Here is a 23,739-nt window from a genome sequence, read left to right as displayed (position 1 = left end):
TCTCCCTATTTCTAGATACAGGACTCTATCTATATCTCTAGATACAGGACTCCCTCTATCTCTAGATACAGGACTCACTCTATCTCTAGATACAGGACTCTATCTATATCTCTAGATACAGGACTCCCTCTATCTCTAGATACAGGACTCACTCTATCTCTAGATACAGGACTCTATCTCTAGATACAGGCCTCTCTCCATATCTCTAGATACAGGACTCTCTCCATATCTCTAGATATAGGACTCTATCTATCTCTAGATACAGGACTCCCTCTATCTCTAGATACAGGACTCCCTCTATCTCTAGATACAGGACTCTCTCTATCTCTAGATACAGGACTCTCTCTATCTCTAGATACAGGACTCTCTCTATCTCTAGATACAGGACTCCCTCTATCTCTAGATACAGGACTCTATCTCTATCTGTAGATACAGGACTCTATCTCTATCTGTAGATACAGGACTCTCTCTATCTCTAGATACAGGACTCTATCTCTATCTGTAGATACAGGACTCTATCTCTATCTCTAGATACAGGACTCTATCTCTATCTCTAGATACAGGACTCTCTCTATCTGTAGATACAGGACTCTATCTCTATCTGTAGATACAGGACTCTATCTCTATCTCTAGATACAGGACTCTATCTCTATCTCTAGATACAGGACTCTATCTCTATCTGTAGATACAGGACTCTATCTCTATCTGTAGATACAGGACTCTATCTCTATCTGTAGATACAGGACTCTATCTCTATCTGTAGATACAGGACTCTATCTCTATCTGTAGATACAGGACTCTATCTCTATCTGTAGATACAGGACTCTATCTCTATCTGTAGATACAGGACTCTATCTCTATCTGTAGATACAGGACTCTATCTCTATCTGTAGATACAGGACTCTATCTCTATCTCTAGATACAGGACTCTATCTCTATCTGTAGATACAGGACTCTATCTCTATCTGTAGATACAGGACTCTATCTCTATCTGTAGATACAGGACTCTATCTCTATCTGTAGATACAGGACTCTATCTCTATCTGTAGATACAGGACTCTATCTCTATCTGTAGATACAGGACTCTATCTCTATCTCTAGATACAGGACTCTATCTCTATCTGTAGATACAGGACTCTATCTCTATCTCTAGATACAGGACTCTATCTCTATCTGTAGATACAGGACTCTATCTCTATCTCTAGATACAGGACTCTATCTCTATCTGTAGATACAGGACTCTATCTCTATCTGTAGATACAGGACTCTATCTCTATCTGTAGATACAGGACTCTATCTCTATCTGTAGATACAGGACTCTATCTCTATCTGTAGATACAGGACTCTATCTCTATCTGTAGATACAGGACTCTATCTCTATCTGTAGATACAGGACTCTATCTCTATCTGTAGATACAGGACTCTATCTCTATCTGTAGATACAGGACTCTATCTCTATCTGTAGATACAGGACTCTATCTCTATCTGTAGATACAGGACTCTATCTCTATCTGTAGATACAGGACTCTATCTCTATCTGTAGATACAGGACTCTATCTCTATCTGTAGATACAGGACTCTATCTCTATCTCTAGATACAGGACTCTATCTCTATCTCAGGACTAGAGATACAGGACTCTATCTCTATCTGTAGATACAGGACTCTATCTCTATCTGTAGATACAGGACTCTATCTCTATCTGTAGATACAGGACTCTATCTCTATCTGTAGATACAGGACTCTATCTCTATCTCTAGATACAGGACTCTCTCTATCTGTAGATACAGGACTCTATCTCTATCTGTAGATACAGGACTCTATCTCTATCTCTAGATACAGGACTCTATCTCTATCTCTAGATACAGGACTCTCTCTATCTGTAGATACAGGACTCTCTAGATACAGGACTCTATCTCTATCTGTAGATACAGGACTCTATCTCTATCTGTAGATACAGGACTCTATCTCTATCTGTAGATACAGGACTCTATCTCTATCTGTAGATACAGGACTCTATCTCTATCTGTAGATACAGGACTCTAGAGATACAGGACTCTATCTCTATCTGTAGATACAGGACTCTATCTCTATCTGTAGATACAGGACTCTATCTCTATCTGTAGATACAGGACTCTCTCTATCTCTAGATACAGGACTCTATCTCTATCTGTAGATACAGGACTCTATCTCTATCTGTAGATACAGGACTCTATCTCTATCTGTAGATACAGGACTCTATCTCTATCTGTAGATACAGGACTCTCTATCTCTATCTGTAGATACAGGACTCTATCTCTATCTGTAGATACAGGACTCTATCTCTATCTGTAGATACAGGACTCTATCTCTATCTGTAGATACAGGACTCTATCTCTATCTGTAGATACAGGACTCTATCTCTATCTGTAGATACAGGACTCTATCTCTATCTGTAGATACAGGACTCTATCTCTATCTGTAGATACAGGACTCTATCTGTATCTGTAGATACAGGACTCTATCTCTATCTGTAGAGATACAGGACTCTATCTCTATCTGTAGATACAGGACTCTATCTCTATCTGTAGATACAGGACTCTATCTCTATCTCTACAGGACTCTGTAGATACAGGACTCAGGACTCTATCTCTATCTGTAGATACAGGACTCTATCTCTATCTGTAGATACAGGACTCTATCTCTATCTGTAGATACAGGACTCTATCTCTATCTGTAGATACAGGACTCTATCTCTATCTCTAGATACAGGACTCTATCTCTATCTGTAGATACAGGACTCTATCTCTATCTGTAGATACAGGACTCTCTCTATCTGTAGATACTATCTGTAGATACAGGACTCTATCTCTATCTGTAGATACAGGACTCTATCTCTATCTGTAGATACAGGACTCTATCTCTATCTGTAGATACAGGACTCTATCTCTATCTGTAGATACAGGACTCTATCTCTATCTCTAGATACAGGACTCTATCTCTATCTGTAGATACAGGACTCTATCTCTATCTGTAGATACAGGACTCTATCTCTATCTGTAGATACAGGACTCTCTCTATCTGTAGATACAGGACTCTATCTGTAGATACAGGACTCTATCTCTATCTGTAGATACAGGACTCTCTCTATCTCTATCTGTAGATACAGGACTCTATCTCTATCTGTAGATACAGGACTCTATCTCTATCTGTAGATACAGGACTCTATCTCTATCTGAGATACAGGACTCTATCTCTATCTGTAGATACAGGACTCTATCTCTATCTGTAGATACAGGACTCTATCTCTATCTGTAGATACAGGACTCTATCTCTATCTGTAGATACAGGACTCTATCTCTATCTGTAGATACAGGACTCTATCTCTATCTGTAGATACAGGACTCTATCTCTATCTGTAGATACAGGACTCTCTCTATCTGTAGATACAGGACTCTATCTCTATCTGTAGATACAGGACTCTATCTCTATCTGTAGATACAGGACTCTATCTCTATCTGTAGATACAGGACTCTATCTCTATCTGTAGATACAGGACTCTATCTCTATCTGTAGATACAGGACTCTCTCTAGATGGATTCTTGTCAAATCAAAAAGTCACTCAGAGTTGTGTATCAAATTGTCTCTCATTATCAAAACCTCACATGTCCATCCTCCCTCTTCCCCCACCCACCACCCCCTCGCCCACCCACCCACCCCTCGTGACCCACCTCCATCTCCCTCCCATCCTCCCTCTTTCCCCCACCCACCACCCCCTCGTGACCCACCTCCCTCCCTCCCCCCATCTGACTCCCTCCTCCATCCACCCACCACCCCCTCTTCCATCTACCATCTTCCATTACCCACTTCCCTTCCTCTTCTTCTTTCTTCCTCCTTTTCTCCCTCCCTCCATCCTTCCCTTCCTTCTATTCTCTCATCCTCCTCTTCTCCCTCCTCCTTCCCTTCATCCTCTCCTCTCCTCCCTCCCTCCCTCCCTCCCTCCCTCCCTCCCTCCCTCCCTCCCTCCCTCCCTCCCTCCCTCCCTCCCTCCATCCTTCCCTTCCTTCTATTCTCTCATCCTCCTCTTCTCCCTCCCCTTCCCTTCCCTTCATCCTTCCCTCCTTCTCTCTCATCCTCCTCTTCTCCCTCCCCCCCCTCCCTCCCTCCCTCCCTCCCTCCCTCCCTCCCTCCCTCCCTCCCTCCCTCCCTCCCTCCCTCCCTCCCTCCCTCCCTCCTGCCACACCTCTGTTACAAATCACATCTAATGATAATTTCTGCATGTCCTGTTTGCCACTTGCCATGTTAAGCACGTGGGTCTGATGGGACTGTTTCATAGTTCATATGTGATACCACACGCTCGGCAGCAGAAATTCAGCTTGGCACAAACACCACAGGGTATTGACAACAAGATGGCCACTTGTCATATAAATTTCTCAAAGCCAGCACAGAATGTTAATAGGAAAATGTATTATTTTTGTTCTAAATCTAAGTCTTCCTCTCTGCTATCCATGGTATTACCAATAATAATAATAATAATACAATCAATCAATCTGAATGAGAATATCCATTCTAGGCATTCTAATTCCATTTTTTCTCTCCTCTCTCTCTCTCTCTTTCACTCTCTCTCTCTTTCACTCTCTCCCTGTCTCTCTCTCTCTCTCTCTCTCTCTCTCTCTCTCTCTCTCTCTCTCTCTCACTCTCTCTCTCTCTCTCTCTCTCTCTCTCTCTCTCTCTCTGTTTCTCTCTCTGTCTCTCTCTGTCTCTCTCTGTCTCTCTCTCTCTCTCTCTCTCTCTCTCTCTCTCTCTCTCTCTCTCTCTCTCTCCCTGTCTCTCTCTCTCCCTGTCTCTCTCTCTGTCTCTCTCTCTCTCTTCTCTCTCTGTCTCTGTCTCTCTCTCTCTCTCTCTCTCTCTCTCTCTCTCTCTCTGTCTCTCTCTCTGTCTCTCTCTCTCTCTCTCCCCTGTCTCTCTCTCTCTCTCTCCCTGTCTCTCTGTCTCTCTCTCTCTCTCTCTCTGTCTCTCTCTCTCTGTCTCTCTCTCTTGTCGATCAGATGGTTGAGCATGGTGTACTTCTATAAGAAGAGTGTCTTGTCGATCAGATGGTTGAGCATGGTGTACTTCTATAAGAAGAGTGTCTTGTCGATCAAATGGTTGACCATGGTGTACCTATTTTTCTCCGTCATCAAGGGTTACGATTTCAGAATGTACCACCTTTTATTCCCAATGAGCTATTGGAGCGTTGAGGTCACCGGAGCAGAGTTATCGTTTAAAGTCAAGTATGACAACACACTGTATATGGCTTATGCTAGTACGGATAGTCAACAGTGTTGTGAGTGTGGGGATGTTGGCCGTAAGCGACATGCTTGCCCGAAAAGGGAGAAGGCGGAGGGAGGGGCGCAGGTGGTCCTCGTAATGCCTGGGCTCAATGATGTAGGGAGAGGTGGGCCAACAGTGGTAGAGCCGCCACAAGCACCCGTTGCTGAGGAACAAGTTGTTTGTGTTGAGGGTACTGAGTTGCCACTTGTACCAGAGGGGAACATAGCGTCTGATGTGCAGCAGAAAAATATCTCAGGAGGTAAGGATGGATCTGGGGAGCCATTTCCCCAGACTGTTGAGTAGATGCCCAGTACGAGTGATGGGGTAGAGGAGGGGGTTCAGGTGGGGCTAGTCTCCCAGGTAGTGGAGGAGATGCCCGGTACGAGTGATGGGGTGCAAGTGGGATAGTGTTGAGAGGGATGTGGCTGAGGGGAGTCAGGGGTCTGTGGCCTCAGTTGAGGTGGATCAGGAGAAGGATATGGACATTTCTGATATCCTTGTTGATATGATAGCAGCTGGCGACGACTCAATTCAGAATTAAATTGGCAGATTTTCTTGATGTTGAGAAGTTTGTGAGGTCAGCTGTGATGTTACAGAAGACAGTGGGGTTAGATCAGTCGAGAGTGTAGAAGCCTTTCCACCTGAGGAAATGTGTTACTGCTGCCACGGCAACAAAAGGTAGTGGGAAACATGTAGAAAATGTAAACAATGATGATTATCATGCCTCATAGGGTGCTTTTTTGTCTTTGCCTGGTTTATTTGTGGTTTCTTCTGCTTTTCCTTTCTTTTTAATATATAGAGGTAGTAATGGTAGATTCTCTCAATATTAATGGAGGAAGGGACAGTAATAAGAGGGTTTGGTAATAAAACAGAAAAGGCTTGATGTAGTTTTTCTTCAGGAGGTACATAGTGTCATGACTGTCCTGACCAGGTCAGGTTACAGGAGACCACAACCCTACAGATTATCTCTCAACCCCAACAGAGGAGGAGAGGTCTAGGGGTGTGAAGATGTGGGGGTTTTATGACCCCTCACGCCCCTGGTAAATCTCAGGCCACAGACAAATTCCTTTGTCCTGTTACTATGGAAAACCAGCCTCAGAACATTAAACATGAAATAAAGGGACTTTGGAACAATGGTTTTCTTCAGCCACAATGGTGGTCATGACGATATATGGAATATGAAAATGTATGTAATTTTTGTTTTGTTAATAGATGACGTTATTACGAAAACATTGTAACGTGAAGAGTTTTTCTAGTATATGTTTGATGTTTATACATTGTAGGTTGTATGGAAAATGTCCAAATGAAAGGGAATGTTTTGGTAAAGATGAAATGTTAAGTTAGTTGTCTAAAATTGGATTTGAGTGAAATCTAGACCTTGCCCTCATTAACTTGGTACGCCCAGAGAATTGCCCTAAAGGCGGTTACGCCCACTTCTGACCCAAGGGTATAAAACCTGTGAGTAAAGAATTCACAGACAAGACTACGTGACCCAAGCTGCAGCCAAGGTCTACAAAGTCAACAAACCCAGAACCTAACACAAGTTTGAAGACAAATAAATCATTTTCTACCCAAGCTACGGATGAGTAGCTGTGTCTAAGCATGTCTAAGCGGGTGAATTCAAGCCGGACCCCCTTAGCATCCAATCCCAGCGAATCATGGTATCTAAAAGGTTTCATTCCTACGCTGTGAGCTCTGAGCTACAGAGCTCTCTGTCCTCAGAAGACTCCTTCCAGAGCAAAGGGTGAGGGAACAGACTCCTAAGCCAAAAGGACACTGACATCGGTAGGACGATCAGAGAGGTGCGCCGGAGTAGTGCGTCATCGAGCAGCCTGAACGGTCCCCTGAACGGTCTACGCAGAGAATCCTTGGAGATCATCCCCACGTAATTACATCATCGTATTCTGACCCATAAGTGCAGCAGTTTGGGGCAAGGCTAGGGTTAGAATAGCATAGCTGACAAATTCACCCAAATGTATGTTTCTCTCGTGTACTTTCTTTTTTCTCTCTCTCTTTGAAATCCCATTGTGGGTAACACTCGCCATAGTGTGTCGGCCCGTTGGCCCGTTAAGTTCTAATCAATAGCGTATAGTGTGTTTTGTCTATGTGTGTCTTTTATCATCATTTTAGCTTTTTAGTAAATAAATATTCAACTGAGATTGGTGTGGTAGGAGCTCATTGGTGAGACCCGGGTTCGTGCAGATTCACGGGCTATACGACGTTCAGAACGTGATTGGTAATTAGGTAACTGGTTAATTAGCGGCTGTTGTAAAATCAATATTCTGATATTCTTTGAGTTAATTTGGTAAATAGAAACTCAATAAAAACTAGTTTTCCCATTGTGCCCCAGGTTAATGAGTTAATAATTGCTTGATTCAGTTAATCATGCAATTAGAAACTTTAATCATTCGATGAACAACAGTCGTCACATTATCTAATACAACGTCACGACAATAGTGATGAGGCTAACGATGTTGACTGGGGTATGTGGTGGGAGGGGCAGCATATACTCAGTCATGGTACTAATTTCAGTGCTGGGGTGGACATTTTGTTTTCCTCCGGCTTAGGGGTGTCTGTGGTATCTACAACAGAGATTGTCACGGGACAGGTTTTATTGGTCAAGGGGGATATTATGTTTTTATTTTAATTTTTATGCTCCTAATGAGGGTACAGAGCATATTGCTGTATTTGATCAAAGAAAGGAAACCTGAAGACAGTGACCAAGAGGGGTTTTAGGGGGGAATTGGAACAGTACTGTGGATTTTACTATTGATCGCACTGCTGAAGAACCTCACCTGCTACTTGCCTGTCTGGTCTATTAGCTTAGTTTGAGCTTTCTGATGTGTGAAGAGAAAGAAATGCAAAAGTTAAGCAGTACATATGGCTAAAACTGAATAAAGGTGGTGTCAGGTTGTATGTATCTGAGCACTACTGTAGTAGTTAATAAAGGTGGTGTCAGGTTGTATGTATCTGAGCACTACTGTAGTAGTTAATAAAGGTGGTGTCAGGTTGTATGTATCTGGATAGGGGGCAGTATTTCCCCTTTGGATGAATTGCGTGCCCATAGTGAACTGCATCAAAATCTGTCCTAAATTGCTAATATATGCATATTATAATTAATATTGGATAGAAAACACTCTGAAGTTTCTAAAACCGTTTGAATTATGTCTGTGAGTATAACAGAACTCACAGGGCAGGCAATCTTGCAAACTAGTTTTGAAATCCTGAAAGTTGGGGCAACTTTGACGTCATCGCCCCCTCCCTTCCCAACAAGTTATGGATTTGGAAACACTTCCTATATCTTCCACTAGATGTCCTCATTCAGTAGAAAGTCTAATGGAGCATTTGCTGTGAACTTTGACCTAATGGGAAGGAAAGTGCTACAGTGTCGCAAAAGATGAATGTGCTTGAAGGCGCGTATGCGTTTGGAGTTCTTCGTCTGTTCCAATCAGCCCGAGATGAACTAGGATTGCCTGGTTGGAATGCTATTCGTTTTGTACGTTTATAACATCCTGAAGATTGATTCTGCACTTAGTTTGACCAGTTTCGTCGACCTGTAATATGTAATTTGGAAGTTTTGATGCAAAATTATCCTGGACCAGAAGTAATTTGTTGGGCATTTGAGCTGAAAGTGGTAGCAGATGCTGCTACATGGACACTAGAATTGAACATTATAAAACAAAACGATTTATTGTTGAAGTAGGACTCCTTGCACTACATTCTGATCGAAGACCATCAAAGGTAAGGGAATATTTATGTCGTAATTTTGTATTTCTGTTGACTCCAACATAGCAGAGAAATATTGTTACGTCTGAGCGCCGTCTCAGGTTATTGCATGGTAGGCTTTTTTCATAACGTTAAAAAAAAATGTGACACAGCGGTTGCATTAAGAACCAGTGTATCTTTTTAATTATATGTAGAACATGTATCTTTAGTCAAAGTTTATGATGAGTATTTCTGTTATCTGGCGTAGCTTTCTATAACTCCTCCGGACATTTTGGAGAATTTTCTGAACATGGCATCAATGTAAACCGAGATTTATGGATATAAAATGCATATTATCGAACAAAACATAAATGTACTGTGTAACATGTCATATGACTGTCATCTGATGTGTATGTATCTGATCACTACTGTAGTAGGGTTGGAAGGTTAGACAGGTTGTATGTATCAGATCACTACTGTAGTAGGGTTGGAAGGTTAGACAGGTTGTATGTATCTGATCACTACTGTAGTAAGGTTGGAAGGTGTAACATTACTCCTGTGGGTTTCTCTGATCACCATATTGTTACTGTGGATTTTCACCTGTCATGTCCACGAAGGTCATCCCCTTACTGGTATTTTAATGTTAAGTTATTACATGACACATAGTTTGTGAAAGGTTTTTGTTGTTTTGGGAAAAATGTAAGGTTATTAAATTGAATTTTGAGTCGAGTCAATGGTGGGAGGTTGGGAAGGCCCAAATACGTCTGTTTTGTCATCAGTAAACTGCTCTGTCTAGTATTGAAGTTAAAGAGACTAGTCATGAACTTACAGGACAAGAGACATGAACTGAGGTACCCTCAAGGATATGGATGCTCCTAGAGCTTTTTTTTTACCACTAGGGCAGTCAACACAGCAATGCAAACAGATGGTCTGCCTTCGTCTCCCTGGTGGGAAGGTGACCACGGATGACGGTGAGATGCGCCAACATGCCGTGGATTTCTACTCTGTCCTCTGGAGGATTGTGATCCTCTGTGTGCTGAACAGTTGTTACATTGACATCCTCAATTGGACCCTGAGCAGAGATTTGCTTTGGACTCTGATATTACACTGCAGGAGCTGCCCACTGCAGTTTAGCACCTCTCATCAGGCCGAGCCCCTGGCATCGATGGTTTACCATCTGAGATCTAGAAGCACTTTTGGGGGTCTATTGGGGGGTATTTTTATGAAGTGGTGTGTGAATCTTTTCATGGGGGTTCTCTTCCTGTGTCCTGTCAACGTGCTTTCGTTGTTGCCAAAAAAGGGGGATTTGGCTCTTTTAAAAAACTGTTGCATTGCTGTGTGCAGAATATGAAATTATATCTAAATGTCTCTCAAACAGGTTGAAAGAGTATCTGGGGCTGTTGGTCCACAAGGACCAGTCTTACTGTGGACCTCATCTCTCTATAGTTGACAACTTTTTTCTGATAAGAGATGTTTTATACACTTGTAAACTGTCTGATGTGAATGTGGGTTTGCTTACTCTCTATATTTTGACCATGTTCCAGTTTCAGTAGCACCAGTACTTGTTCAAAACAATGAAAGCCTTTTGGTTTGGGGATGAGTATATACTGGAGCCTTGTGTATGGTGAATGTGGGAGGGGGTTTTAGCTGCCCCATCCCCGTCAATAGGAGTATTAGGCAGGTATGCCCAATTTCAGGGCAGTTATATAGTCTGGCGATTGAACCAATGCTTTGTTTTTTAAGAGCGAAGCTTACTGTTTTCTCTGTGCCAGGTGTAATGAAGGGTCCCACGATAGAACTGTCTGCGTATGCAGATGATGTGATAGTTTTTATTACAGGGGCTGAGGATGTTAAGCTTCTCTCAAACGCTTTAAAGGTGTATGAGGGGGGCTCCTCAGCTAGAGTTAGTTGGGAAAAGAGTGAATCGCCGTGGGCAAGTCAGCTTCAGACTGGGTCCTTTCCACTGTTACCAGGGGAGCTTCAGTGGGCCAAAGATGGGATGAAGACTTTGGGGGTGGGGGTTCTAGGCTCCGATGTCTTTCAAAAAAATAACTGGGAGGGTGTAGTGGAGAATGTGTGTGCCAGATTGTCTAGGTGAAAATGGGTGCGACCCCAGCTGTCTTATAGAGGAAAGGTGCTGGTAGCCAATAATCTAGCCGCCTCTACCCTGCCCTGATACAAGAGGTTCAGAGGACCCTTGTCAGTTTCTTCTGTTCTGGACAACACTGGATTAAAGCTGCAGCCCTGTACCTGCCACTGCACGAGGGTGGGCAAGGCCTGGTGGACATTTCTTCTAGGATCTTGGCTTTCCGGCTTCAAGCAGCCCAGAGACTGTTGTACTGTGACGGTTCTAGCTGGGTCGATGCAGCCTATAAATCAAATTTTATTTGTCACATACACATGGTTAGCAGATGTTAATGCGAGTGTAGCGAGGAGAGGGGGGGGAGTGGTTTGTCTGGCTTGACTCCATTCTATGGGTCTGTTATGCAGGCTTGGAGAGTTTTTGTCAAGTCCCGTAAGGCTGGTACGCCACCAGGGATGTGGCTTTTTGAAGAGCCTCTTTTTTACAACACTGCCATCCAGTCCCGTGCTATGGGTTCAGCCAGCCTACGTTCATGCCTATTAGGTGTGGGGTGTCCTTTCTAGGGAGTTTTTCCTAGCCACCATGCTTCTACACCTGCATTGCTTGCTGTTTGTGGTTTTAGGCTGGGTTTCTGTACAGCACTTTGAGATATCAGCTGATGTACGAAGGGCTATATAAATACATTTGATTTGATTTGATTTGTACTAAGCTGGGTCATCTGATGCGGAGCAGGAGCAGATCGTTGGAGGAGCTGGGAGAAAGAGCGGGGATCCGATCATCTCGCCTATTGAGGAAGGTCGCAGCTGAGGTCTGAGTTTCCTTGCCAGCACTTCATCGTCAGTATGTGACTGATACGTCCAACTCTGATCGGTGGACAGAGGGTCTGGATTATATGTTCCCTGCGCTGATTGTTAGTGCTGCGATGGGGGCATTTGAAGAGGACGTGTGGATGCTGCTTTCCTTCCATACCCCAGAGCTGGGGGAGTTCATGGCGGTGGGAAAGAACGACATGTACATAAGATGTGTAAAAGTGTCTCATGCATCTTCCCTGGAAGGTGTAAAATCAACAAGGTGGGCGGGTGTGTTTGGTCGAGCTGCCTCCCCAAAAGGCTGTTGGCGGTCTTTATATAAACTGCCTATTGACAAGAAGACAGATGTTCTCCAATGGAGGATAATACATGGAGCTTTAGCCACCAACATGCATCTGGTACACCTGGATCCTACTGTTGGGGAGGGGTGTCCAATATGCATCTGGTACACCTGGATCCTCCTGTTGGGGAGGGGTGTCCATTATGTATCTGGTACACCTGGATCCTCCTGTTGGGGAGGGGTGTCCAATATGCATCTGGTACACCTGGATCCTACTGTTGGGGAGGGGTGTCCAATATGCATCTGGTACACCTGGATCCTACTGTTGGGGAGGGGTGTCCACACCTGGATCCTCCTGTTGGGGAGGGGTGTCCAATATGGAGGGGGAGGGGTGTCCAATATGCATCTGGTAGACATGGATCCTCCTGTTGGGGAGGGGTGTCCAATATGCATCTGGTAGACCTGGATCCTCCTGTTGGGGAGGGGTGTCCATTATGTGCTTAGTCTGAAACTCTGGCAAATCTGTTTTTTTAAAGTGTCTCAAGGTTGGTTGGGATGATTGACCTGATCACTACTTGGTTCTCAGCTCTGGGAGAGGTTTTCTCTTCCCAACTGTTTATATTTAGGCTAAAGTACAGGTTTATTTGAATGGATGTAGTTCTCTTCCTGAACTTAGTGTCAGGGGCAGCTAAATTTGACATTTGGAAGACACGAAGAACAGTAATCAGGGACAGGTGTCTGTGGATGTACTGGGAATGCTGGCAGCGAGACAGGGTTGTGTTTGTCTATTACCAACTGGTTAATAACATTGATCTGTTTATGAGCATATGGATATTCAGTAGTTGTTGTGTTTAGTCACTGTGGAGGAAGATTTGGTGTTGTGTTCTTAATTGATGTTTAACCGTGTTTTTGTTTGTTTGAGCGTTTGTGTTGTGTGTTCCCAGACCCAATAAAGTTTTTTTTAAACTCTCTCTCACTGTTTCTTTCTCTCTCTCTCTCTCTCTCTCTCACTGTTTCTCTCTCTCATTGTTTCTCTCTCACTGTTTCTTTCTCTCTCTCTCTCTCTCTCTCTCTCTCTCTCTCTCTCTCTCTCTCTCTCTCTCTCTCTCTGTTTCTCTCTCTCGTTGTTTCTCTCTCACTGTTTCTCTCTCTCTCTGTTTCTCTCTCTCGCTGTTACTCTCTCTCTCTGTTTCTCTTTGTCTCTCTCTCTGTCTCTCTCTCTCCAGGAGTACCAGTCGTGTAACACCCAGCCCTGTCCTGACCTGAAGAAGACCACCCCCTGGACCCCCTGGACGCCGGTCAACATCTCGGACAACGGCGGTCACTACGAGCAGCGATTCCGGTACACCTGTAAGGCCCGTGTCCCTGAACCTGCTCTGTTGGAGGTGGGTCGACAGAGGATAGAGATGAGGTACTGCTCCAGGGACGGCTCCACTGGATGCTCTGCTGACAGTGAGTAGAGCAGTTCATAATAAACCTCAATTGTCTTCTGTCGGGTGGTGATGGTTCTCTCAGATGACACTAGTTATTCAACTGAATCTACACACTCATTCACTTCATTCACTTCTCCACTCAATTCAATTCAATTTAAAGGCCTTATTGGCACGGTAACATATGTTAACATTGCCAAAACAAGTGAAATAGATGAGAAACAACAGGGAAACAAACAAAAAAAAAAAAACAGTAAACATTACACTGATATTAAGACATTTCAAATGTCATATTATGTATATATACAGTGTTGTAACGATGTGCAAATAGTTACAAAGGGGAAAATAAATAAACATAAATATTTTTTGTATTTACAATGGTGTTTGTTCTTCACTGGTTGCCCTTTTCTTGTGGCAACAGGTCACAAACTGCTGTGATATTTCACCCAATTAGATATGGGAGTTTATCAAAATTGGATTTGTTTCCGAGTTATTTGTGTGTCTGTGTGATCCCCTCACTTAATGAACTTCCACAATGAAAATACACAGAGCATTATCAGTTTGGGGCTGTTAATGTTAGCTTCCTCGAATCAGGGGGTAGAGAGAGAGAGAGAGACAGAGAGTGAGAAAGAGAGAAAGAGAGAAGGAGAAAGAGAGTAGGACGGAGGGAGCAAGGGAGAGAAAGAAGGCGGGAGAGAGAGAGAAGGAGAGAGAGGAGGGCTTGGGATACAGATGCATGAGTTTGTTTAATGATTTATATATATTATGGAGCTAATTTCTGATTTCCCCAAAAGAGCAGGATCTCTTTTTAAAGTTCAGCGCTTTGCTAATCTGTTACAGGCAGTCACACACACACACACACACACACACACACACACACACACACACACACACACACACACACACACACACACACACACACACACACACACACACAAAGTTAATCATGACTGTGGAGGTTCAAAGCAATGATGGCAGACATGGTGGTGCAGCTGGTAAACTCCCAGTCTTGTGAGGAGCAACAGACATCTGACATCTTTCTGATTAGAAATATTTTGATTCATTTAAGATGTTGGAGGAAACTACAGATGTAGGATCTTAATCTGATCACCCTGTTGCAGGAGAACTTTCCTGCAGTGCAGGACATTTTTTTTTACCATGTTGTGCATTTGAAGTTTAAAAAGGCTTCTGGAGTTTGTCATTTCCACTTGATTTTCCCTTGAAAACCTATCAACCCTTTTAAAAAGGTGTGTGTGTGTGTGTGTGTGTGTGTGTGTGTGTGTGTGTGTGTGTGTGTGTGTGTGTGTGTGTGTGTGTGTGTGTGTGTGTGTGTGTGTGTGTGTGTGTGTGTTGTGTGTGCGCGTCATGTGTGTGTGTGCCTGCTTGTGATCATCCCCTGACAGATTCCTTTAGACCCAGAATCAGTAGTTAACCTTTGTCACACAGAGAGCCAGTCCTGCAGTTATCAGCTCCGTATTGATGTGTGTGATGGGGCCACAGAGCCATAGACCCCTCAGTCCCCTTCAATCCTCCAGAGATGATGAGAACCCGGTGGGAATAGAGTGCACTGTCGCCCAACGAAGATTTACAGTGAGCAGCGGGCTACTCACTATCGATTTCAGTCAACATACACACACACACACCTAAGGCATTTATAAGAAGACGGTGATAAAGCAGGCTGATAGTGTGTGTGTGTGTGTGTGTGTGTGTGTGTGTGTGTGTGTGTGTGTGTGTGTGTGTGTGTGTGTGTGTGTGTGTGTGTGTGTGTGTGTGTGTGTGTGTGTGTGTGTGTGTGTGTGTGTGTGTGTGTGTGTGTGTGTGTGTGTGTGTGTGTGTGTGTACGGAGGCTCCTGTACCTAGACGTGATCACAATAGATAGTGACCAGTGCAGTAACCCTAAGAGACAGATAGCCAGAGACAGTGGTTTATACTCCAATGAAATGCATGAAATATGATCACACACATAAAACCACACTGCCTCTGTATAGTGGTTGGAAATAGGAAAACTCCAGTAGTCATCAGTAAATAAGGAACTAATACACCCACACCACGTGTACCTACAGTACCAGTCAACAGTTAGGACACATCTACTCATTCATGGGGTTTTTCATAATTGTTACTATTTTCTACATTGTAGAATAATAGTGAAGACATCAAAACTATGAAATAACACATATGGAATCATGTAGTTTGTCTTATGTCAAGGTGCTCAAGCATGCTGGAAAAGGCATTGTTCGTCACCAAACTGTCAACCAAATTCTCCCAACCTAGATGGTTGAGAGAAGTTGCTCTCGGAGGATGTGTTGGTACCATTCTTTATTCTTGACTGTGTTCTTAGGCAAAATTATGAGTGAGCCCACTCCCTTGGCTGAGAAGCAACCTCACACAAGAATGGCCCAAACAACCGGAAAGGGGATTCATCAAAGAAAATGACTTTACCCCAGTCCTCAGCAGTCCAATCCCTGTACCTTTTGCAGAATATCAGTCTGTTCCTGATGTTTTTCCTGGAGAGAAGTGGCTTCTTTTTGCTGCCCTTCTTGACACCAGGCCATCCTCCAAAACTCTTCACCTCACTGTGCGTGCAGATGCACCTGCCTGCTGCCATTCCTGAGCAAGCTTTGTACTGGTGGTGCCCCCATCCCACAGCTGAATCAACTTTAGGAGATGGTTGTTTTAGGTGCAATCTTACTGGCAGCAATATCCTTGCCTATGAAGCCCTTTTTGTGCAAAGCAATGATGACGGCACGTGTTTCCATGCAGGTGACCATGATTGACAGAGGAAGCACCACCCTCCTTTTGAAGCTTCCAGTCTGTTGTTCAAACTCAATCAGCATGACAGAGTGATCTCCAGCCTTGTCCTTGTCAACACTCATACCTGTGTTAATGAGAGAATCACTGACATGATGTCAGCTGGTCCTTTTGTGGCAGGGCTGAAATGTATTGGAAATGTTTTTGGGGAGATTCAGTTCATTTGTATGGCAAAGAGGGACTTTACAATTAATTGCAATTTATCTGATCACTCTTCATAACATTCTGGATTATGCAAATTGCCATCATACAAACTGAGGCAGCAGACTTTGTGAAAATTAATATTTGTGTCATTCTCAGGACTTTTGACCACGACTGTACATGTATAAATGTATCATTAAAGGACCAGGAGGTTTACCTGACCATGTGACAAGTACAGGCAAAAACTATATTTATACATTATACTGTATACATACAATATGACTATGAGAGACCATCCCTGCAAACTGTTCCAACCTTCTGGAGCTGACCTTTAAAATACAGGTGGGTCTCTAAGAGTCACTGATATGAATGATGTTTTTTCAGGTCTGTTGATGTGTGTTTCTTCCTCCGTTCCTGCAGAATGTCAACATGGTTGTCACGCAAGGATCAGAGGGTTCAGAGGGATCAGAAATGGCTGACATTTGGCGATTTTAACTCCTTTTGAAGTCACATGTTTTATCCCAGACGCAACTCACACCTGCTTCATGCCGATACGGAATGCTAAATCCTTTTTCTCAGGAAATAATTAAAATGTTAGATTAGGAAGTGTGTTTGAACACCTTTGGTTTTGGTTTCGTCTCTCATCACCTCAGTTGAGGGGATACTATCTATCTAAATTAGATGAGATAGATAAAGCGTATAAGATTAAGCCAAGCAGTGAGAATGGCTTTTATTGGACATACTAATCATTTTTAGCGGCGATCAAGGGCTTAATTATGGTTATTTAGTTAATTACTTAAGATGTTAATTGATTAAGAGATCTTTCTCCTTGTATCTACTCAGTAATTATTCATGTAATGTGTTCTCCTTTGTAGTTTTTCCTTAAAGTGGAACTGACATCATTTTAGCAACATTAAATCTTATTCAAATCTGTTCATAATACACCCCCAGGGAGGATGTGACACGTTTTTCTTAATTTTGTTTCACATTTTCTGACACGCGAGCACTTAGTTATGGTAATTTTCCCGGTTTCATAAATTCATAGAATGTTTGGGAATTACGGCATTTACATTCTTGACTAACTATTAGTTTTTTTTGCCAACATTTACAGACACCGGTCATATTCAACGGGTGTTGCGCGTTCGTAAATTAATCAGTCATCACTCAGGCGAGTGATGTCAGAGTGTCGTCGTCTCTCTGTGATGTGTTTCAGCTCAGACGCTCTGAGGCGAAGGCCCTCTCTGAGACAGATTAGTCTCCCCTGCTCACAGACATCACAGCGAGCACAGATATATTACTTCTGCCTGTGCTCAGACAAGCACTTCAATTTGCTTACTGCCCCAATAGGTCCACAGACGATGCAATCGCCATCACATACACACTGCCCTATTGTATCTGGACACTATGTAAGAATGCTGTTCATTGACTATAGCTCAGCATTCAACACCATAGTACCCTCCAAGCTCATTAAACTTGAGGCCCTGGGGCTCAACCCCGCCCTGTGCAATTGGATCCTGGACTTCCTGATGGGCCGACCCCAGGTGGTGAAGGTAGGAAACATCATCTCCACTTCGCTGATCCTCAACTATGGGGCCCCACAAGTGTGCGTGCTCAGCCCCCTCCTGTACTCCCTGTTAACCCATGACTGTGTGGCCATGCACGCCTCCAACTCAATCATCAAGTTTTTTGACGACACAACAGTAGTATGCTTGATTACCAACAATGACGAGACAAGCCTACAGGGAGGAAGTGAGGGCACTCGGAATGTGATGTCAGGAAAACAACCTATCACTCAAGGTCAACAAAACAATGGAGATGATCGTGGACTTCAGGAAACAGCTAAGGGAGCACCCCCCTATCCCCATTGACGGGACATCAGTGGGGAAGGGGGGAAGTTTTAAGTTCCTTGACGTACACATCACGGACAAATTGAAATGGTTCACCCACACAGACAGTGTGGTGAAGAAGGCGCAGCAGCGCCTCTTCAACCTCAGGAGGCTGAAGAAATTTGTCTTTTCACCTAAAACCCTCACAAACTTTTACAGATGCACAATTAAGAGCATCCTGTTGGGCTGTATCACCTCCTGGTACGGCAACTTCACCACCCACAACTGCAGGGCTCTCCAGAGGGTGGTGCTGTTTGCACAACGAATCACTAGAAGCAAACTGCCTGCCCTCCAGGACACCTACAGCACCTGATGTCACAGGAAGGCCAAAAAGATAACCAAGGAAAACAATCACCCAAGCCACTGCCTGTTCACCCAGCTACCATCCAGAAGGCGAGATCAGTACAAGTGCATCAAAGCTGGGACCGAGACTGAAAAACAGCTTCTATCTCAAGGCCCTCAGACTGTTAAATAGCCATCACTAGCACAGAGATGCTGCTGCCTACATACAGCCTTGAAAATCAATGGCCACTTTAATAAATGGAACACTAGTCACTTTAATAATGTTTACATATCTTGCATTGCTAATCTCATATGTATATACTGTATTTTATACCATCTATTGCATCTTGCCTATGCTGCCTGGCCATCACTCATCCATATATTTATATGCATATATTCCTTTACTTAGATTTGTGTGTATTAGGTAGTTGTTGTGGAATTGTTAGATTACTTGTTAGATATTGCTGCACTGTCGGAACTAGAAGCACAAGATTTTTCGCTACACTCACAATAACATCTGCTCCCCATGTGAATGTGACCAATAACATTTGATTTGATTTGACTAGCCCGCTGACCGATCTTAATGTTTTTTAAGTTTATATTTTTCCTTTTCTTCCCCCGCAATTGTTGACTGTTGGGACTGACTTCAATCCCTTATTATACAGGATTACTAGTTCAATAAGTCCCACATGTACAGCTGATCTGATACACAGTAGCAGTTAAAGATGAGATGAGATGTTAAAGTCTCTCTAGCAGGTAGTTTACAGATGTTTATTCATTTATTTCACCGGGTAAATTGACTGAGAACACATTCTCAGTTACAGCAACAACCTGGAAAATAGTTAGTGGGAAGGAGAGGGAATGAAAAATGATGCTATGATGATATATGATTGGGAATTTAGGCAGGACACTGGGGCTAACACCCTTACTCTTACGATAAGTGCCATGGGATCTTTATTGAACACAGAGAGTCAGGACACCTGTTTAACGTCCCTGCCGGAAGACTGCACCCAACACAGGGTAATGTCCCCAGTCACTTTTCATTATTTTTAGACCAGAGGAAAGAGTGCTTCCCACTGGCCCTCCAACACCACTTCCAGCAGCATCTGGTCTCCCATCCAGGGATTGACCAGGACCAACCCTGCTTAGCTTCAGAGGCAAACTAGCAGTGGGATGCTGGGTGGTATGCTGCTGACAAAGATCAGGTTGATAGATCTGACAATCTCTGTTGACCCCAGACAAATGTAAATACAACATCTCCTAGTTATTAGCCCTAATCACTGTGTGTTAGTTACAGTGTGTGTGGACGTATTTAACAAGAATAGTAAACCATCAAAACTGTCACCAACTGGGGACATTTTGTTAGTCCCCACGAGGTCAAATACTATTTCTAGGGGGTGTAGGGTTAAGGTTAGAATTAGTCTTAGAATTATGTTAAGGGTTATGAGCTAGGGTTAGGGGTCAGGGAAAATAGGATTTCGAATGGGACTGAATTGTGTGTCCCCACAAGGTTAGCTGTACAAGAGTGTGTGTGTGTGTGTGTGTGTGTGTGTGTGTGTGTGTGTGTGTGTGTGTGTGTGTGTGTGTGTGTGTGTGTGTGTGTGTGTGTGTGTGTGTGTGTGTGTGTGTGTGTGTGTGTGTGTGTGTGTGTGTGTGTGTGTGTGTGTGTGTGTGTGTGTGTGTGCTTGCCTGACTGACTGACTGACAGCATGTGTATCTCTGTTCCCCATTCCCATCAGACTGGGAGTTTTCATTGCCCTCTCAATAACTTTTAATAAGCGATTCACACAAACACACAACCACACACACAAACACACAACCACACACACAAACACACAACCACACACACAAACACACACACACACACACACACACAACCACACACACAAACACACAACCACACACACAAACACACAACCACACACACAAACACACAACCACACACACAAACACACACTAAGCGTCTCCCTGAGTCGATCCCTGGGGCGAGTGTTTGACAATCCAGATGACAGCTGTGGGAATACTGTCACAGCTCTGTGGCTTAACACTGTAATCCAACTGAGCTGTTCATTTTCTGGATTACACACACACACACACACACACACACACACACACACACACACACACACACACACACACACACACACACACACACACACACACACACACACACACACACACACACACACACATTTCAGATCTCATCTCAATTGTGTGTGAATGTCTGGGACACTGTCAGTGAGAATCTCAATATGTGTTTTACAGTTGTTCAGCTAGCCCATAAGAGTCTAAGGAGGGGGATTGTTTTAAGAAGGTCATAACAAGGATCAGTTAGCTATTTGATTTGAAATTTTAAGACCCCTTGAAGTATCCCCGTTACTGCTATTAGCATATTCAAACGCATTGCATAACAGATTCATATAGTCCTCCCCAAAAAACAGAGAATCTCTTTCAGAGAATCAAAAAAATCTAAAGGAAGTTTGTTGTGAAGTGTCTGTCCTATATCGGAGAGATGTAAGAAAGATCAGGAAACATTTGTATTTAACAGCTTATTTTTGGCACTAAACAGTCTCCATATATACTTCCATACATTTTTTTCCAACTGGTACCGGGGAACCTTCAGATGAGTCTTGTGAGGCCCGTGGGTGTCCTAGAGATAAACAACTACCTTTCCACAGAGGGGTCATATTAGTGTGTAGCCCAAACTGTTCGGACGCTACAGACAGAAGTTACAGGTCTGCTGTACTGACTTCAAGTGAGACCCAAGACACTTGTGGGGGTCGTAGAGCAAAGAACACCATCGTGATTGTGAGAGTCTTATCTTTCCATAGAGGGGTCATAATAGTTTGTAGGCCAAACCGTTTGGATGTTGCAGAACATTTTGTGAGAAAAGCAATTTTTGGGATGCCTAATGGTCTGACAAACACGGCTCTAACTCTGCCACCTTTCACCACAGATTGGATGCCTAATGGTCTGACAAACACGGCTCTAACTCTGCCACCTTTCACCACAGATTGGATTCCTAATGGTCTGACAAACACGGCTCTAACTCTGCCACCTTTCACCACAGATTGGATGCCTAATGGTCTGACAACACTGGGATGTGGTGGATTGAGACACATCCAATGCAAAAAAAATGAGATATCTAACTTAAACTGACAGAGTTTTTATGGGAATTTTTTATTATACTAACTATATTTCAGTGGGGGCGCGGACATCGACTTTAGGGGGCTAGACTGCATTGTATTACATTTCTTGTTTCTAACTCTGTACTTTGAGTAAGATCACACACCACCTCTCAATCACAGTCCTCACTTGAAATTGTGTGTTTGGAGGAGTGAGAAGACTATGAAACAGTCCATGGTGTTTGTAAGAGTGAGAAGACTATGAAACAGTCCATGGTGTTTGTAGGAGTGAGAAGACTATGAAACAGTCCATGGTGTTTGTAGGAGTGAGAAGACTATGAAACAGTCCATGATGTTTGTAAGAGTGAGAAGACTATGAAACAGTCCATGATGTTTGTAAGAGTGAGAAGACTATGAAACAGTCCATGGTGTTTGGAGGAGTGAGAAGACTATGAAACAGTCCATGGTGTTTGTAGGAGTGAGAAGACTATGAAACAGTCCATGATGTTTGTAGGAGTGAGAAGACTATGAAACAGTCCATGTTGTTTGGATGAGTGAGAAGACTATGAAACAGTCCATGGTGTTTGTAGGAGTGAGAAGACTATGAAACAGTCCATGATGTTTGTAGGAGTGAGAAGACTATGAAACAGTCCATGTTGTTTGGATGAGTGAGAAGACTATGAAACAGTCCATGGTGTTTGGAGGAGTGAGAAGACTATGAAACAGTCCATGGGGTTTGTAGGAGTGAGAAGACTATGAAACAGTCCATGGTATTTGTAGGAGTGAGAAGACTATGAAACAGTCCATGTTGTTTGGAGGATTGAGAAGACTATGAAACAGTCCATGGTGTTTGTAGGAGTGAGAAGACTATGAAACAGTCCATGGTATTTGGAGGAGTGAGAAGACTATGAAACAGTCCCTTGTGGAAGAGTGTGAGTTTGTAGTGTACATCTACCAGACTAAGCAGGGGGATTTTTAAAGAGTGCAGGTCACCGTGGTAGGCAGGGCTGTCCGTGCCACTGCCTGTTCCAAATCAAATCAATAAAGAGCATGGGGCCTCAGAGGATCTGTCAGTGCTCCTGCCAACTCAGTGGCAGGGTGAGGTAGAGAAGGTGTGTGTGTGTAGACATGTTGACTCCCAAGGTTGTGTGTAGCTATGAAGAGGTCAGGACTGTACATGTGATAGGTAAACACTCTGTTTTCTCTACTAAAGGGCTGCAGGGACAATCCCAAACTGTCCCTGGATGGAGCGCTCGATGAAACAATAGACGGAGAGAAAGAAAGAGAGTGGGTGAGAAAGAGAGAGAGAAGAGGGTGAACGATGCGGAGATTGAGATCAAATCCAAATCAAAGTTTATTGGTCACATGCAACGTTTTGCTGACGTTTTCACAGGCAAAATGATTATGGTTCTAGCTCCAACAGAGCAGCGAAATGATTATGTTTCTAGCTCCAACAGAGCAGCGAAATGATTAGGTTTCTAGCTCCAGCAGAGCAGCGAAATGATTAGGTTTCTAGCTCCAGCAGAGCAGCGAAATGATTAGGTTTCTAGCTCCAACAGAGCAGCGAAATGATTAGGTTTCTAGCTCCAACAGAGCAGCGAAATGATTAGGTTTCTAGCTCCAACAGAGCATCAATATCTAGCAATACAATAACAATACACGCATAATCCAATAGTCCAGAATATAAATAGTTATATGTGTATGTATGTGAATGGTGTGTACAGTCAAGGCCAAAAGTTTTGAGAATGACACAAATATTAATTTTCACAAAAACATTTCCAATGCATTTCAGCCCTGCAACAAAAGAACCAGCTGACATCATGTCAGAGATTCTCTCGTTAACACAGGGGTGAGTGTTGACGAGGACAAGGCTGGAGATCACTCTGTCATGCTGATTGAG

General features: G+C 43.4%; 1 protein-coding gene across 4 annotated transcripts in view; it reads left to right on the top strand.

Moving 5' to 3' along the window:
* LOC112240516 (semaphorin-5A-like) overlaps positions 1 to 23,739 on the top strand; it is a 310,054-nt gene that overhangs the window by 247,831 nt on the left and 38,484 nt on the right. For all 4 annotated transcript variants that reach the window (XR_006080276.1, XR_006080275.1, XM_042308578.1 and 1 more), the window contains exon 16: positions 13,394 to 13,619. Coding sequence is in view for 2 of the 4 variants with exons in the window: in XM_042308578.1 (XP_042164512.1) it covers positions 13,394 to 13,619 (226 nt within the window). In the remaining 2 variants the exon portion in view is untranslated. The remainder of the gene's footprint in view (positions 1 to 13,393; positions 13,620 to 23,739) is intronic.

Source organism: Oncorhynchus tshawytscha, linkage group LG29 (assembly GCF_018296145.1).
Source record: "Oncorhynchus tshawytscha isolate Ot180627B linkage group LG29, Otsh_v2.0, whole genome shotgun sequence".
Lineage (NCBI taxonomy): Eukaryota > Metazoa > Chordata > Actinopteri > Salmoniformes > Salmonidae > Oncorhynchus > Oncorhynchus tshawytscha.
Note: the sequence above shows the minus strand (reverse complement) of the source record. Positions and strands in the feature narration are given on the sequence as shown.